At 38.4% G+C, this 16,686-nt stretch overlaps 1 protein-coding gene across 7 annotated transcripts; it reads right to left on the bottom strand.

Annotated features, from left to right (window-relative positions):
* Positions 1 to 200: 200 nt before the first annotated feature.
* On the bottom strand, positions 201 to 14,969 carry cd99 (CD99 molecule). 7 transcript variants are annotated; one of them, XM_035150100.2, is made up of 13 exons: positions 14,698 to 14,965; positions 11,870 to 11,902; positions 9,395 to 9,454; positions 8,865 to 8,897; positions 8,315 to 8,362; positions 8,108 to 8,146; positions 7,623 to 7,676; positions 7,423 to 7,506; positions 5,961 to 5,993; positions 5,671 to 5,691; positions 2,955 to 3,071; positions 2,764 to 2,817; positions 201 to 1,980 (listed from the first exon to the last, which is right to left on the bottom strand). In XM_035150100.2, the coding sequence occupies exons 1-13, from the start codon at positions 14,759 to 14,761 to the stop codon at positions 1,952 to 1,954; spliced, it is 669 nt and encodes a 222-aa protein (XP_035005991.2). In that variant the 5' UTR covers positions 14,762 to 14,965; the 3' UTR covers positions 201 to 1,951. The 7 variants fall into 7 exon arrangements, with proteins under 7 accessions (XP_035005991.2, XP_035005993.2, XP_035005992.2 ...); XM_035150102.2 differs by lacking the exon at positions 8,865 to 8,897 and having other exon boundaries at positions 14,698 to 14,968; XM_035150101.2 differs by lacking the exon at positions 11,870 to 11,902 and having other exon boundaries at positions 14,698 to 14,963.
* Positions 14,970 to 16,686: the final 1,717 nt, after the last annotated feature.

Below are 16,686 nucleotides of genomic sequence, written 5' to 3'. Positions count from 1 at the left end.
TCAAAAGAAGTTGTCTCAGTTGTCATGTTTTTAAATTAACTAGGTTGTTTTTTACAAGCCCCGTTTGCATGAAAACTCTGAAAAGCTAGTAAGTGAACCATGTGTTGATCCTGATCCCCAAACATTTTGAATAAATATCTGTGCTCAACTTGGATTAGTAACTACACAGCAGAATATAACAGAGTCACAAAACATTAATAAACTGTACACAACAGCACTTTATTGAAAACATGTACACACATGTTAAATCCACTCAAAGTAACATTTATCTCATCAGATGAGATAAAACTGAATCAGGTTTCTGCTTGTAAAAGTTGGAACAAAAGAAATACTCAAAATACACTTCAAACTGAGCTCATGCTCATTGATATTGAAATGCTCAAAGCACACTGCAGCACTCAGCCTAAAGCAAAAGTTAGCGGATATCTATAAACAGTGTCCTAAAGTATTTACAGCTCGCAAAGGAAACAATTCATTGTATTGTTTGGCATCATAACAATTCTCACTCAACTGGCATTCCCTGATGCAATAATGTTTATTGGTGTACATACTTGTGTCTGTGCGTATTTGTGATTACAAAACTGATTACATTCCTAGAGAGCATATTGCAACTTAAGACACGTACGAACAGACAATTGTACCGCTAATAGGCAAGATTTATTTGCAGTTGGTTTGTCTATTTGTCTAATGCACCAAAATGTAATGAAGACATAAATGCAGATGGTAATAGCTGTCTTTAAAAATGCATAGACTCAAGAGTGATGCTTGTAATGCTGCTTTGCATGCAAAAATAAAGTCAAAACATCTGAGTCTTAAATTACAATAATAACAATAATAAAAATATAACAATGTTGTTAAGAATATTGGCTTGTTAAAGCAAAGAAATGACCCAGAAGAGACACAATTTCTGTGCGTTTGTAACCACAGCAAAAATATTGGTCAGTGCAGCTATGAAAGAGTAAAACTAAATAAAAGACCCCACAAAACCTAGTCAGAGTATGATAACACATACTCTGACTAATGTTGTGGGTGATAAAGGGTGGTTTACATCTTAGATATAGCCTACTTGTGTTGTGTATGCTGAATTTCGTGACATTTGTTTTCAAATATTGAGAAAACAATTGTAGTTTATCTTGCCACTGCAATGAAGTGCCACTTAAATCAGTCATGTAGATCAGTAAAGACAATGAATATATAAAAATATAATATATTGCTAATATCAATCAGCTGATTAATTATCTTGTCATCACCCTGTCCACTGTTGATTGAACTCTAATTTAAATTGCTGTCAATTAAAATAGGCCCTTCCTGAGGAATGCATTTCACATTAAAACCCTTACCTCAACAGATCTAGTTATTGGTAGGCTTTTAGTTTGAAAGTTCTGCAGAAAGAGTTGAGTTGCTTTGATAGGAGCTTAAGCGGAAAAAACAGTATATACATTCTGAGCCAAACAAATACAATTAAAGGTTTGTTCAATCCTTCTGAGATGCCAACTGAGTGAGTCTAATACTACAATGAATCCCAGAAGACCATCAGGAAAAAAAGGTCCACCTTACCGTTCCCCACCCATGTAGCTACTTTGTTAAACTACACACGCTTACAGTGTTAAAATGATGAAAAGAAAGAAAACTGGTACAGGACTCACACACAGCCAAAGCACATGGACACAGAGCTCCGTGCAAATATACATGCTGAAATCATCACTTCGCTCTATAAAACAACCAGGGTTGAGGTTTTGTTAAAAGTGAATGGAGCAATAAATGGTACATAACTAACTGTATTTTGAGTTTGACATTTGTCAGTTAGGCTTCAGCTTTTATAGTTTGAACTAATCCGGCTGCAGGAAGATGCAGAGAAGGTCTCACGTTATGGACCAGATGAGACTGAGAGTTGAATAAACTTCTGTGTTGTTGTAGAGACCCCTTTGTCTTGTGCTTGGAAAGAGGCCGTCTAGGATGTCCTGAGCAGGTTGCTGAGTACTGGAAGTTACAAGAACAGAACCACGAGTGCAAGAGTCAATACAAAATATCGAGTAACTATCTGCACCATCTGCAATTTACCACTAGGTGTCAGCCTACAGGCTGGTTTTAAGGCAGCTGTTTCTGTGGACTTGTTGAACGATACATATCTAGATAACGCTTAAAATGATGCATTGTTGTTATGGAGCTGTAAATAAAGCACGACATATAACAGCAATAACAGTACAATACTACTGAAACAATAATGCAATAATGATAGAAAATTCTACAGTATAAAATACAGTATGCCAGGCTCCTCCCCTGTGGAACCAGCTTTCATTCTGGGTTCGGGAGGCAGCAGGTTAGACTTTAAATGTTCCTCTTATTAGTTTTTTTATTATTATTATTACATTAACTGGTGTTGCTATCTATAATTTTCACTCATACCATTTCCATACCATCAGGTTACACTACTGCTCCTGGTCTCACCCCACCCCCCTCTCTATTTTCTCCCTCTTTTCCACCCACCTCTCCTTATTTCCCCATTTTTTTCTCTGCTCACCTCAACTGGTCGAGGACCATTGAATCTAGTTCTGGCAGAGGTTTCTCCCAGTTGAGTTTGTACTATCAACAGTCAACAAAGTGCTTGCTCATTGTGGGAACTGCTGAGTTGCTCTATAATTTTTCAGGTCTCAACCTTAAAACGTACGGTGGCGAGAGACCGACCTAATCGTAACCCTTCAGTACAATGTAAACAGCAAAACTTATTTTCAGTAAGTGTCCAAGAAAAACAAAGAAACTTACCTTGAGGTTCAGAGTGAGTGCCTTGCCCGGCTTTACCACTTTCTGGATCCACACCTGAGGGAAGGTTTTATCAATATGATCTCTCCGTCATCTGCTGTGATAACTGTATTATACTTGTCTATATATATATATATATACAATTTATGCCATTGTAAAAATATCAGGTTTTGGCCAAAGAAAAACATACTGACCTCCCTGCAGCTTGAAGCAGAGCTTTTTCTTCTGGTAAGCAAAGTAACTGCCTGCTACCCCGGCCAGAGCGACTCCTATGGTACTGACAATTCCTGCAATCGTTCCAGATCCAGCTTCTGCAGGACAAAGCAGAGACACACACACACACACACACACACACACAGATGTCTTTATGCGTTCAATAGACATTACGTTGACTTGAACTGATTTCATGGAGATTTACACTAACCATATTTCAAGTGAAAGTATTTGATGAATTGTAGAACAAAGTTTTCCAACCTGTGAGCTGTCATAACCCCCCTTTTCCACAAGGTGGCAGTCAATAACTTTAAATAATCAGTCTACTTTGAGTTGGAAAAAGGTTCATCCAACACACTGCAAGGAAAAACTTAAAAAAGTGCTAATAAAGTAAAAAAAAAAACTGTCACACTTTGTCATATTTTTTTTGCTCTGACTAGACACCAGTGCAGAGACAAGATCTACCAAAAAAAAAAGGTGGATTAAGAGTTAAAAAACCAACACACCCAAACACCAGGGCAGGGTGGAGCACAAAGGCACACACACAACACAAAGACACACACACACACACACACACACACACACACACACACACACACACACCTAGCTGTTCTGAGGATTGGCATGACTTTAAAACCGCAGTGAGTCATGAGCTAGATTTGTGTGTCACGAACAGTGTGCGAAAATAGGGCGTTGCCTAGACGCACAAAGAGAAAAGACAAATGAAAACCGGATGCCAGCCTACAGCATGACTTACTACTGAGAAATGCTGAGCATGAGGTGCATGTTCTTTCCCACACACATGCAGGGCCTGGAACAGTGTTGCTGCTCGGACTGAATTTTTACCCCTGAGGGGTTCGACCTGTCCTGTCCCAGCTTGGCTATCGAGGGTGATCCCACTGAAATGTATTTAACCCTTTGAACCCCTTACAATTCCATTCAGGTTTCACTCACTCATGGACTCACAATAATGGTCAGTGTTTTTTCCACTTTGCTCATTTGCTTCTCCAGCCTTGATCGATCATCAAATCAAACTGATTCCTGATAATGCATCATTTATTCATTATCACAGCAGTCATCACTTTCTTACACTCTAGTGATTGCATCAATGTTACAAATCCTATAAAGACCCAAGGTAAACTTAAAAATGTAACTACGAAGAACCCACCAATAAGAAACAAGTTTACAACAATCCCATGAGTGCTGGGGATGCTAAGAATGTATGCTGACTGTTGAAGATCCTCAGGGTTTGAATTGACAGAAGGACAGGAGGACAGAAAAAAACATTCACAAAGCCGCAACAAATTAATAAAAGATATTTGCTTTTGAGTGAATTTTGAGATCTCAGAACTTAACAAAACAGAACTGTCATCTGGGAACAGTGCTGTTTTCATTTCTTCACATAAGGACTTGTTTAGTGGTAATAAAATACCAGGAAAAATGGCCTCTCACCATAAAAACTAAAAAAAAAAGTAGTCTTATTTTGTGAAAAGTAGCTCATTCAAATAGATGTGATGTTTTATGTAACAGGAGTTCAGACTCCACCTTAAGATAAATGGCGTCTCACGGCAAAACATGAATGAGTCATGGCACTGACAAGAGCAGGGTGTCGATATGAAAAACAAAAAAAAGGAAAGCACACACACCCAAACTCAAGGCTATATAATATTTGCAGGGCTGCATAGTTTAAACCTGATGGTGGCTCAGCAGTTAGCTTGTCTCTGTAAACTTTGACAACAACTGAGCCGAGTTGGAAAGACAGAAAGAGCTCCGGAAGACAGTCTAATAATAGAAATAAAAAACATGCCACGGCCTCTTTTACTTTAAAAGGGGTGGACAAATTAATAGAAAAACCTCATTATACAACAAACCTGATGTTAATAAGTTTCTGTTATTTTGTCCACTCCACGTAATTGTGGAGGAGCACCAGAGCTCCGGTTGAAATACTTTAAACTTAAGCACAAAGGGGAGCACCCCACAACCCCAGAATTCCATATGTTAGGAACAAAACAATTTCTCTTCGATTCCTGGCTTTTCAAACACCCTTATATATTTTTACATCCAGTCCAACAGACATTTGTAAACCACCAGTAAACCACTAATCAACAGCAACCTCAGACCTGAAAGCCAGTCAGAACATAAATGGACCAATGGCTCATGGCATAGCTTGCAGAAGATTCATGGCCCTCTCTAACAGGGGCGTTACGATTTGTTTAAAGTTTGACATCCACATATAGAATTCCTCTGGTATGTTAGCATTTAGCATCTTCAGGATTTGGCCCCACGGAAGGTCTGGATCTGCAACGACACACAATTGTATCGTTTTAGCCAGAGAAACCAGACCAGGGGTATCAATATGAGGAATATGCCGCTATGAAACTCAAGCCAAGGGCCAATTTACTGTCAAAGTTGCCATGTTTGTCAGGTGAAAAGACAATAAATCTAAACCAAGTCTGACAAATACTTAAAAAGGCCAGTGCTTTGAAACACCACAAACCACAATACATAAGTATGAAATCAGAAGCAGTATACACAGCTTCCTGTATGACAGGAAACAGGAAATACCCAGCAGCAGCACAAGAGCAGATCAATCGGGAGAGGAGAAATAATGATGCCCACGAGGAAAGAGCATGCACGCACTAGGACAGGAAGCACACCCCGAAGAGCGCCAGACAAGATCAGCAATGGTGGATTTACCTTGAGGTTGATCAGCACCACCTGTGAAGAATACAGAAAGCAAATCAATCAACAAGGTCTATGACGTGAAGAGAAAAGAGATGAATAACAGAACACTTTTACTGGACAGACACATTGACTTTTCTGGATGTCTGGAGACCCCAGCCACTGGGTGACGTTTTAGACGCGAGGAATTATAACGAATCTAAACACTGGACATGGATACGTACTTCTCAAGATAGTCAGTGGGTTTTAAACGGATGACGTAGGGAATCAAGGCAGGCCCAGTAAATATAGGAAGAATCACTTACCGTGATGATCATTTTCCGGATGCTCTCCATGGCCTGCGTTCAAAAGGAGAGGAGAAAAGTCAAGTTAGCCTTTTTCTCAGTTTTGTTTCCCTGAGGGGAGGAGGTAGTGAAACTGTGGGTATGGCTGATCAGATCAATATTACTGTCTCATCAATCTCCCCTTTTATAATTTTTTTTTTCACGATGAGCCAAATTCCAACTGAGAAGTTGTGAGCGCAGTAAGCTGCAGTTAATAACAGGTTACTGTAGCTGCCGCCTAAGATGTGAAAACCAGTCATGTGGTTCTAATCAGCCTCTGGCTATTTATTCATTTTTCTTTCTTTGGCAGAAAGGCCAGTTCCTTCCATGCTCTGACTAAACCCCAGTACAGAGACACAAAGACATAATTAAAAGAGGGAATTACAATTCTTTATATTTGCGTCTTTTCCTTCCATTTTCCTTTTTAATTAGTACATTTCTACCACAATAAGCGTAAACTGTCGTAAAGTGTCTTCTGACAAGTGACAGGACTTTTGAATTATTCTTAAATAAATGAAATATGGCTGTTCCCTTCATGTGACTCTGCATGTGACACAGATCGGCTGCTCCTCTGAACAGTCACAAACTGTCTGTGGGGGAAGTTGGGAGTTTATAAGTAACATACTCTACCATTAAAACCACAACATACTGCATGCCTCAGCCCGGCATGACTCCTGCTGTCTGTGACACGCACATCTGTCTATTATTTACTACAAACTATTTCCACTTCCCTTGGCAACGTGAATATGTGATAACAAATTTTGTATGTAACCACATGACCCCCCCTAAATTTTTTGATAATCACCCAAACTCACAATTTGTCAGTTACTATGACAATAAATAAATGTTACCATGAACATTGCCTTGAATTACTCAACTTAGCTGAGTCAGAGGTAGTCAAGGATATCTTAACAAACAACGGAAGGAGCGCATTGTTGGAGAGAACCAACAAATGCACTGAAAAGTATGAATTAAACCATGCAATATGTTATTGTAAACTGGACAGAAACATGGTGTAAGTGCACATTTATTGTTGTGCCAAAAGAGAGCAATCTGTGTCCCAGTTGCATAAAATATATATATCAATAGTTTTCATGTAAAAAATAGCTGCAGCTACATTTAGGAGACAAATAAAACCATCAATCTTTTGAGAAACACAATTGCATCCTTAATGGTGGTGCTGGTTCAAACTAGCTCACACTACCAATACACTGTAATTCAGATAAAAAGATTCACATCCATCTTTTATTTCAGCGTCTAGTTGAACTCGTATGACTGTGAGTGAATGCGAAGTGAGTTGAGGTGCAACAGTTTAAAAGTGCAGGACATGTATTGGGAAGTATTATGGAATGCGGCATACAACCTTATGTGCATCAACTCAGTGACTGGCAACACAAATTGAAGCCCAAATCAAAATGAGAAATGCTTTTAGTGTGAAAATTACCTCCATCTGAGCTGCCTGCATCGGGCTTGTACTCCCCACCACCACCAATATCGGACAAGTCGGAGTCACTAAATGAGCCACCACCTGCAGGAAATGTACAATATTTAAATGTTATTTTGTAATTGATCTGTTGTCAATGAATTCAAAGCAAAGCAACAGTGTGTTAATGTCTCTACAGTCTAAGTGTTCTGAAGGCTTACCTCCTCCACTCGTTGGTGGTTTGACCGCAGGTTTGTCGGGTTTGGGGTCGTTGTCTGGGAGGACAGATATATTATCATCAGAGGATCACAATGGTTGAAAAGGGTCAGAAACCAAAAGAAAAGCTGGATAAGCAAGAATGATGCTTTTTACACATTATCTGGAACACCACGAGCTAATACAGAATAAAATGCCCTGCCCTTGGAATTTACACTTAAGTTACTGCTGTAGGTAATAAACTTGTTAGTCAGATATGGAAAAAGTTTATTATGAATATTATGATTCTGCATTTTCCAAAATTATGATATGATGTTGGGCAAACTAAAGATTGGCATGCCTATCATGACTATAATTACAGTTCCTGTAACTGGACAATTGCTAATTGTAGAGGGGGTTTCGCAAAAAGTCAACTGACATGGAACTTTTAAACTTTTAAATAATAAAGAGATCCACATTTGTTTCAACCATTTTCATCTGACAGTTTTACCTGGACCCAATGCATCACCCAGATCAAATCCGAAGCCACCTGTAATACACAAGCACACAAACATTAAAAACTGACCAAATGGTACTCGTCAAGTGTCCTTCCTGATAGATTATGAGGCAAATCAGTTGATTCACATCCCAAATAACATTTGAAACCTCAGCGCAAGCAAAACCATCATGTGGCTGAAAATATTAAACCAACCCGTACCAGTATCACCAGAACTTGGTTTCTTTGGCTTCGTAGTTGTTGAGTCGTCTGGAGAAAAATAATTCATGCAGACAAGGACACAAAGAACAAAGAATACATTCATATTATATATCAAAATACATGAGCATCATACATAGAAAAGCTATATCCTGACTTTCCCTATTATTAGACCCTTCAATACCATGGCAGAAACTGCAGGTAACACTTGCTTTACTTTTTCTGACTTACTAAGAAAATATAGCTAACTCTAAACTCAATCAGATTAATAAAAAAAAGCACTGATGCATGCAGCTTACATTAACTGAATCTTTGATTGCTGTTGGTTAAATGTACTTAACCAACAGGCTAACCAAAATAGGTTAACCTAATAGGCTTTTACCTTTGCATTACTCTAGAATGTTACTATGCTGTTTGTGCTCATGTCATTTTTTGGCTTTACATTAATTGATAAGTGTTTGTCTTTGTCTTTGCATGTGTCTTGTACAGGTGGGTAATACAAGGGAAAAAAAGAGCAAACAAAAATAACACCAGCTTGCACGCTGGATTTTACCTCCTCCAAATGCGTCTAGAAGGTCCAGCCCACCTGGGAGGAAAAGGAAGATAACAAACCATCTTATACAAACAGAGCGTCACTCAAATAAATGCATTATTTTTGGTTCTAGAGGTCTTCCAGTGCAGAGAGAGCATGCTGAGTTTGGGGCATCACGGCTGTTTTGTATCACCACACAAGATTTGTGTAGTGGTTTTGTCTATGGTTTCAGAATCCTCACACCGGTATTGCAGATGGTAGCAATTAGCTCAAAGCACCACTAGTGCTTGAGAACTGCCTCACAGAGCTGGCGCCACCGCTCGTAGTCTTATTGAAAAAATTGTAGGCAGTGTTGGCTGGTGGAAATCGTTATTAAACTGTCGACGGACAAAATGGAACATGGCAAATGACCTGTGGTCGTTTTTGGGCATTGTGGAAATTATCCCAAGACCTTTCAGACAAGGGATACTAAACCTCATCATGTGGAAATCATTAGTATGTACAGAAAAATAAAAAAATCTGGATGTCATGAGAGGTGAGAGGGTACAAACCATCAGATTTAGGCTTCTCCGGGGCCTTTGTTTGCTCCTTAGGTTTTGCAGTTGTTAGATCTAAAGGAATAAAAAGAAATAACCAGTGTTACTATTTGTACCTATAAAATTTACATTGACAAAAATACTTTTTTATTTCTCAAAAAACGTGACACAATGTAAATGTCTTTTGAATGGCTGCTGCGTGCACTCAAGTTATCTTTCTGTTGATTCTGTGTCAAACTGGACCTAGCCATGCACTTAAACACAGAGCGGTATAGGAGATCAAATCAAATAAACTGAGGAAAGAACACAGCAGCAACAAAAGTGTTAAAATGTGACCCACTTCAAATATAATGCAGAGAGAATCAGAATCAGCTTTATCGGCCATGTATGCGAACACATACAAGGAATTTGACTACGGTTTTTCCGTTGCTTTCAACGTACATACACAGAAATAGACAAATAAACAAAAAACAATGGCGCCGGCCAAATGGATGTGAATGGGGGTCCTGAAAGTTTTAGCAACCACAGGACCTGAGGCTGCTCCACGCAGCTCTCTGCGCCCCAGCCAATAGGTATTGATTAACGTTTTTTTTATGTGATTGGTCGACCCTCAACGCCGTCTCAGGTACATCCGCCGTCACTGAGTTACTTCTGCTGCAAACTGAATGGCTTCAGGGGAACTTAACAATAACACCCAACAATAAAAAGCAGGATAAAGGAGGACCGGCCTGATTTACACATTCAGCAGCAAGTGAAGAGAAAGAGCTTACACCCGGGGTTTCTCCTGCTCTCGTTATAAGAAACAGAGGTGACTAACTGGATGTGGTGTGTATATAATGCATTTTATTGCTTCACCTGTTTGCTGTTTCAACGTGTCTGCACAGAGGTACTGTAGACAACGACGTGGGTGCGAGAAATGGCATTAAGTTTGCCACAGTCATTTAGATACAAGGCTACTTTTTTGCTCAAGTATTGCTCAGCAGCTCGATGAAGGCTACAGGACTGGCATATTGTGTGTTGTGTTGTTGTTGTTGAGTCTGGCTTCAGTCAAGACAATAGGACAATTACTCAAGGCAGTGGTGTACCATCTATTAATATCACAACAACAGGACAATGCTACATGGTTTGCAGGTGGAGTTTTGCGCCCTGTTCAAGCCTGGCATGCAAATGCAACCAGAATGAGTCTTCTGTGGCCATTTGTGATCAGATCTCACTTCCCCTCTAAGTGGTTATACTTGTGTCACTTCTGTTTGCAAAGACCAAATTAATTATAGTTCTTTGCCAATCTAAGTATACTGATCAGTTAAGTGTGTGTGTGTGTGTGTGTGTGTGTGTGCATGCAAAAGGGAGGCTGTGCGCAGCTCTACTGGTAAATTAAATTGACCCATTTGAAAAAGTATCAAACATTATGTGGTGCTCAGACTTAATGTTGTTGTGGTGGCCACAACTGTATCAACATATGATTATGAAACTGTATCAGGTCGAGGTTGTCACCTGAGTTGGATGGATGTTAATAGCAGGTCTGAGCGGGTTTCAGGCCCTGTCCTTCTGTTCACTAAATGTTTCTCCTGTGACTTGTGGTCGGATCTCGCTTCCCAGCTCTAACAGATATGTCATTTGCGTTTGCAAAGACCAAATTATGTTGCTCACCTGACGTTGCAATGCGTTCTGAATGTGTCTCTTGTGACCGCTACTGATCTGACTGTCCTCTGCTTAGATAGATTATTTTATTATATCAAACAAACATAATATGTTTGAGCCAAAGCGCTGTATATATCTTTGAGTACAGTGACCCGTATTATATAATTACAATAATTATAATCATTATAATGATAATAATTATGATAGTAATCATAATGACATGTTTGTGTGTGTCTGTGTATCAGGGCGAATGAGAAGTAAATGGGTCACTGTATTCAAAGATATATATATATATAGACAGCATTGGCTCAAATACAGGTTTGATTAGATATAACACAAGAACCTATATCTATGCAGTCAGTCAGATCAGTTTCAGATATAATTTGGCTGAACCACAAGATTAGAACTAAAAGACACTCAGCTCAGATTCACTTGTTAACCCTATTTACACACAGACAAGAACTGACCTGGTGCCAAGATTGGGTCGGGTGAGATTACTAACTGTGTAGACCAATGCATATTGCATAAATTTCAGACTGGGAACAGGGGCAGTCAAATAAAAAAATAAATATAGTTCACCCAGCAGCAGATATGGAGTAACAGTGAACTGATATGTCTTTAAATGAACATGGTCTTAAATTTGATAGCAGGAAATGCTAAAAATGTACTTTTATGGTCTTAATTATATACTTTGCTTTCCATTGCTTTAATATCACGTTTTTTAAGATTTTATTGTTTTAAAAATCCTTTAAAATAGTTTCTGTTAAAAGCATCAGTTCTGTTTTACTATCTGTTATTATTATTATTATTATTATTACAACTACTACTTCTACTGAGAGAGTCGCTCACCTGAATCACCAAGGGCATGGGAAAGGTCAAATCCTGCAGGAAAAGACAAGGGAGCACATTACAATCAGCACTGACACAGAACGACGTATACACAGTGGAATTAAGACTTTTCTGAGTTGTTACAACTGACCAGCTCAAGTATTTATCTGTATCTTTCCACTGTGTTTCCCTACACAGTGGAAAGATGGGCTCAGTGTTTGGGTGATGCAAGGAGTCACACAGTATATTTGCTAGTTGCTATGGTAGCACTAGCTCACTAAGCAGCTTTGAAACCTGAATAACTAGTGAAGCTAGTAACGTGTTTCTCCACAGTAAAGCACATGCCAGCACTTTTTACCCAGGAGGTTGTAAAATAGAGTTACGGAAACGGACTAATTCTGATGTATACGATATAGAGCAGAGGTCTTCCAACATTTTTTTTTTATTTTCCTTTTTTTTTTTCAACCAATTTTTCCCCCACAAATGTAAATGTCTTTAAATAAACGTTAACATGAATCTGTGAATTATTTTAATAGCTCAGTGTTGTATGCAAGATGTATGTTTGTAAATGGCAGTGGCACGGCCACCCTGTACCTTGCACATGTTTAAAATAAAAACATGAATATGTGAACCTGTGTATTATTTGAATAGCTGAGTATTGAATGCACAATAACAGGGTAGCTATGTTTATACATGGCACTAGGCCCAGCTTAATATAAAACACAATTTTATACAATATATATAGTAGGGGGTCCCTGCTCCATCTCTCCATCAGTTGGGGGGTCCTTGGCCTGAAGTACTGACCTATAAAACCTTAATTCTAAGACAGAGTGATGTTATACGTCCTTTTAGATTAATTAATTTCACAAACCAGAGGCTATTTCCACATCCAGCTGGTAGTGTATAGTGGCAGTGTCTGGAGACTGTGGCAGCTTGGAGACTGAACCACTTCAGCCTTGACTCTAAGATGCTCTTTCATTTTACAGCTACAGCTGTTAGTTATTAAGGTTCTTTCAATAATGTAAATCTATGATGAACGAACCATGGAGGAGTGACCGTAAAACATGCTCCATTCCCTCTGTTTAAAAGGTGAGTATGCTTCGAATATGTTCTATATGTTTGTGACCACTGTTGCACTTAACCACACACAGTAATGTGGAATGAGGTTAAAAGGCCTGGGCCACAATATTCAGCATGCCTACAGAATATTCAGACGAGTTGGGGTCATTTTTACCATTGAAACAATGTAACAAATTATCCAATGTAAGGATATTAAATATTAATTTAAAGCCTCAACATAATAAGCATGACTCTATGACAAATGAAACGCATCAGAAAAGTGATGTGTTCCCTGTATGCATGTTGTATATTTGCCAGATATCTTTGTGAGGACCTTTTTCAGCCTAAACCTTCCAGAGTTACAAACCTTGTGAAGTAGTGTCCTGACTAAGACATAATGTGTGTGTGTGTGTGTGTGTGTGTGTGTGTGTGTGTGTGTGTGTGTGTGTGTGTGTGTGTGTGTGTGTGTGGCTAAGGCTAAAGGAACAATCTGAAGCTTGTATTGATAAGAAAATGATTCCCTGAAATATGATATCATGTGATAAGTGACATCATGAAGACCTAAAGTTCATAACAATTTAAATTAGTGGGAATAATATTACAGGGGTCAGAAAATGAAGTCATATAATGTAGTAATGTATTAAGTTTTGCAAAAGATCAGAGACATATAATCTATTATATATTTCGATATTTAATATTTCGATTCAACATTTCACATAAATCCTTTGGTATAAATTATGATGTGATGATCCTTTGAAAATCGCATAATTCCCATATAAAAAATAAGCATTACCCGATTGTTGTATATACAGGGCAGACATTCCTTTTGGAAATCAATTGAAGCTTTGGAAAATATTCTCTTACCTCAAATAAACCAGATGAATTATTCAATTGATCAAAAAGGATCCACACAATTATATCATATCATCATTTGGGTCAATCATAATTAGCTGCAGGCTTCAAGTAATAACCGTGACCTAAATATTCAGGTCTCCATCAAATTACACGATCTCATTTCATATCTAGAGCTGATCCTATTAAAACCTATTTTGCCAACCCAAACTTTAATTCAGTATTAACACGTATAAAATATTTGGTGGAGATTGATTATAAAAAGAAATTCCCTGGTAAATAAATGAAAAAAATCTGTCAAATCTTGACTAAATAATAAATTAAATTGTTGTATACAATAAAATAATCAAAACAGAGCATAACTATACCAGTGAGGAAAGTCTAGCTCTCTCATGTGTATTTTTTCCATAACATTTTGAGGTTGGCGCAAATAGGGTATCTTACACGTTTATGTCTAGGAACACTATTTAGGCATGGCATAAATTAAATATCTATAATAAACGTGTAACATGGCATAACATAAATGTATTAAGATAAATCCCATTACTGTCTCAACTTAATAACGTATTGGCTTGTCATTATGGGATGGCGTATTTATGGGGGTAGCGTCATTATTGTTCTATTATTATTATTATACACATGGTTTACAACGGTGGATTCGTCAGGTCGTGAAGTGTCCACATGGCGACAAATAGACATGATGTACAATTACTAAAACAAGTTTGTGTCAGGCTCATGTAACATGTCTGGAAGATAATGCCCCTCCTACTGCTTCCAGCAAATCATGGCATCGTCTTAGAAATAGAAACGTTTCGTCTTAAAGTAACCGCAAGCCTTGCCTGTGTCCACTGTACTAGAATACACGTTGTAACTATGTGGTGTGTGACAGAATAACAACATATATGCCTCTTAATAATCATTTTAGAAAAGTGGCTTACCCTCTTCTCCTAAAGTCCCAGCAACGAGGACAAGAAGTAAAACAACCCTCAGGCAAAACGTCATGTTGACTGTGAGGTTTCTTTCTCCGCCGCTCCGGTAAAGCTTTTAGTTTGAGTCTTGCTGCTGCCGACTGTTCTGCTGCGTGTCCGAGGGTCTCTCTTCAGCTCGCACGGATTGGAGCAGCTCTCCTGCTCTGGCTGGTGTCCTGTTACCGACTATGAGTCAACTTTGCCATGGGAGAACACACTGGGTGTGGCACGGCCTCGCATGGGCGTTAACTGCGCGCACTCGTGAAAAAGACTTTTACAATAATCTTTTGGGCGTACCATTTTATCAATAGATATATGAAGCCTCAAACGAATCAAATCTACCACTTAGCCTTAAGAGCTTTAATGGAGCTCCTGAATATTTAATCACTTCGAATTTAATTGATCTTACTTGTCAGCAAAAAGCAAAGAACCCGGAAAACCATTTTTAAGCGTATATACATGTCGGTTTACACCGTAGACAGTTTACACTGAAGCACCCCTTTTTTATTCCCCCCAAAATAATGGTATAACCAATTCTCAGTGAGTTGCGGTAACGGCAAACTGTTTGGCTGTACTTTAGGGTTGCCAGGTCTGCGTGACAAAACCAGCCCTATGGCGAATCAAAACTAGCCCAATGGCAACCAAATAAGGCCAGAAAACCAGCCCAATACAAAAGCTCAAAATATACCGCTGCACTGATTTTTATTTTATATTTATATATTTCATTTTATGATTATTTGATTACTGATCATTGCTGCATCATTGCATAACAACCATAAACGATTGATGACCACATGATTTAGTGTCAGAGCTCTCTTCTCCTCCCGGTCTGCAGGTACCACTGAGAGGAAAATGGCAGGGACGGGTAAAATCGTGGACCTGGCAACCCTGCTGCACAGCGTAATGCTGCCCTCTGCAGGCAGGAGTTCGCATTGTGCTCTTTATCTTTAAATACAGCCCAGTGGAGTGAGGACATTTTAAGACTGCTCTACGATGATTAGAAAATTCCTTTCTAGTGACACAGGGATCTGACAACTCTGGATAAATGTTATCTTTCACTTCAGAATTTGAATACAACATACAGATCATGATGCTTGTTGGTGTCAAATCTAAATATTCGATTTAAAAGCAAATGTTAAACACAAATGTTAAATCTAAATGTGAAATCTAAATAGTAAATATTTAATCTAAATATTAAAACATGAACCAGCCAAAGTTGAGTGTATATTGCTTGAAGTACAGTAAATCCAAGAATTTCTGCTTCTGTCTGAGTGTGTTGTTATTTTTCCCAAATTAGTTATACATAGTGTTTTATTAAATATTGGTTATTACTACAACTAAAGTGTTGTAGTAAACTCTATTGGCCTAGCTTGAGAGATAGAGAATGTGTGTGTGTAGGTTGATCTGCATCAACACTATCAAATAATATGTTGGCAAAGGATCTTTGTTAAATTGGAAATTAAGCGATTATAGTTGTGAGGTATTTATATATTGTCATAAACTCTCCCTCCATTTGATAGAAGCTCTGTTTTAAGACCAGAATTCACTAAAAGTTTAATAAAGTCTCTTTTAAACAGAGTTTACCTCACCAGTCATTTCACCCATCAGTGTCTCGCTACCCATTAAACTTTAATTATGTTTGGATGTTCTGCTTAACACGTGTTTTTTTTTAAAGATAGACATAACATGAATAAATATATAATTGTTTATTCATCAGGAGAATGATTAAGGAGTTCAGGCATATTCAAGATGGTGTCAGCTGTCGACCCATCCTCTTCATGTCTTGAAAAAAAGAAAAACAAGTCAGTCAGTTAAAATGAGTAAATGGGTCGATGACTGCAATTGTGTCCCGATACGATTTTTATTTAGCAAATCTGGGGAAACCTACACAAAAAATTCCGTTGTACAGAAATGTCTAACCTTATCTCCAAACTCACCTGGGGATTTGAGGCAACATGA

The sequence above is a fragment of the Hippoglossus stenolepis genome, chromosome 24 (assembly GCF_022539355.2).
Source record: "Hippoglossus stenolepis isolate QCI-W04-F060 chromosome 24, HSTE1.2, whole genome shotgun sequence".
NCBI lineage: Eukaryota > Metazoa > Chordata > Actinopteri > Pleuronectiformes > Pleuronectidae > Hippoglossus > Hippoglossus stenolepis.
Note: the sequence above shows the minus strand (reverse complement) of the source record. Positions and strands in the feature narration are given on the sequence as shown.

Excerpts from the sequence above, each read along its gene's own strand:
- cd99 (XM_035150100.2), bottom strand. The coding sequence starts at position 14,761 with ATGACGTTTTGCCTGAGGGTTGTTTTACTTCTTGTCCTCGTTGCTGGG. Across the intron at positions 8,147-8,314 it reads ACCAAGTTCTGGTGATACTG|GTGGCTTCGGATTTGATCTG; the intron begins GTACGGGTTGGT and ends TGTGTATTACAG. Across the intron at positions 7,677-8,107 it reads GGGTGATGCATTGGGTCCAG|ACAACGACCCCAAACCCGAC; the intron begins GTAAAACTGTCA and ends CTGTCCTCCCAG.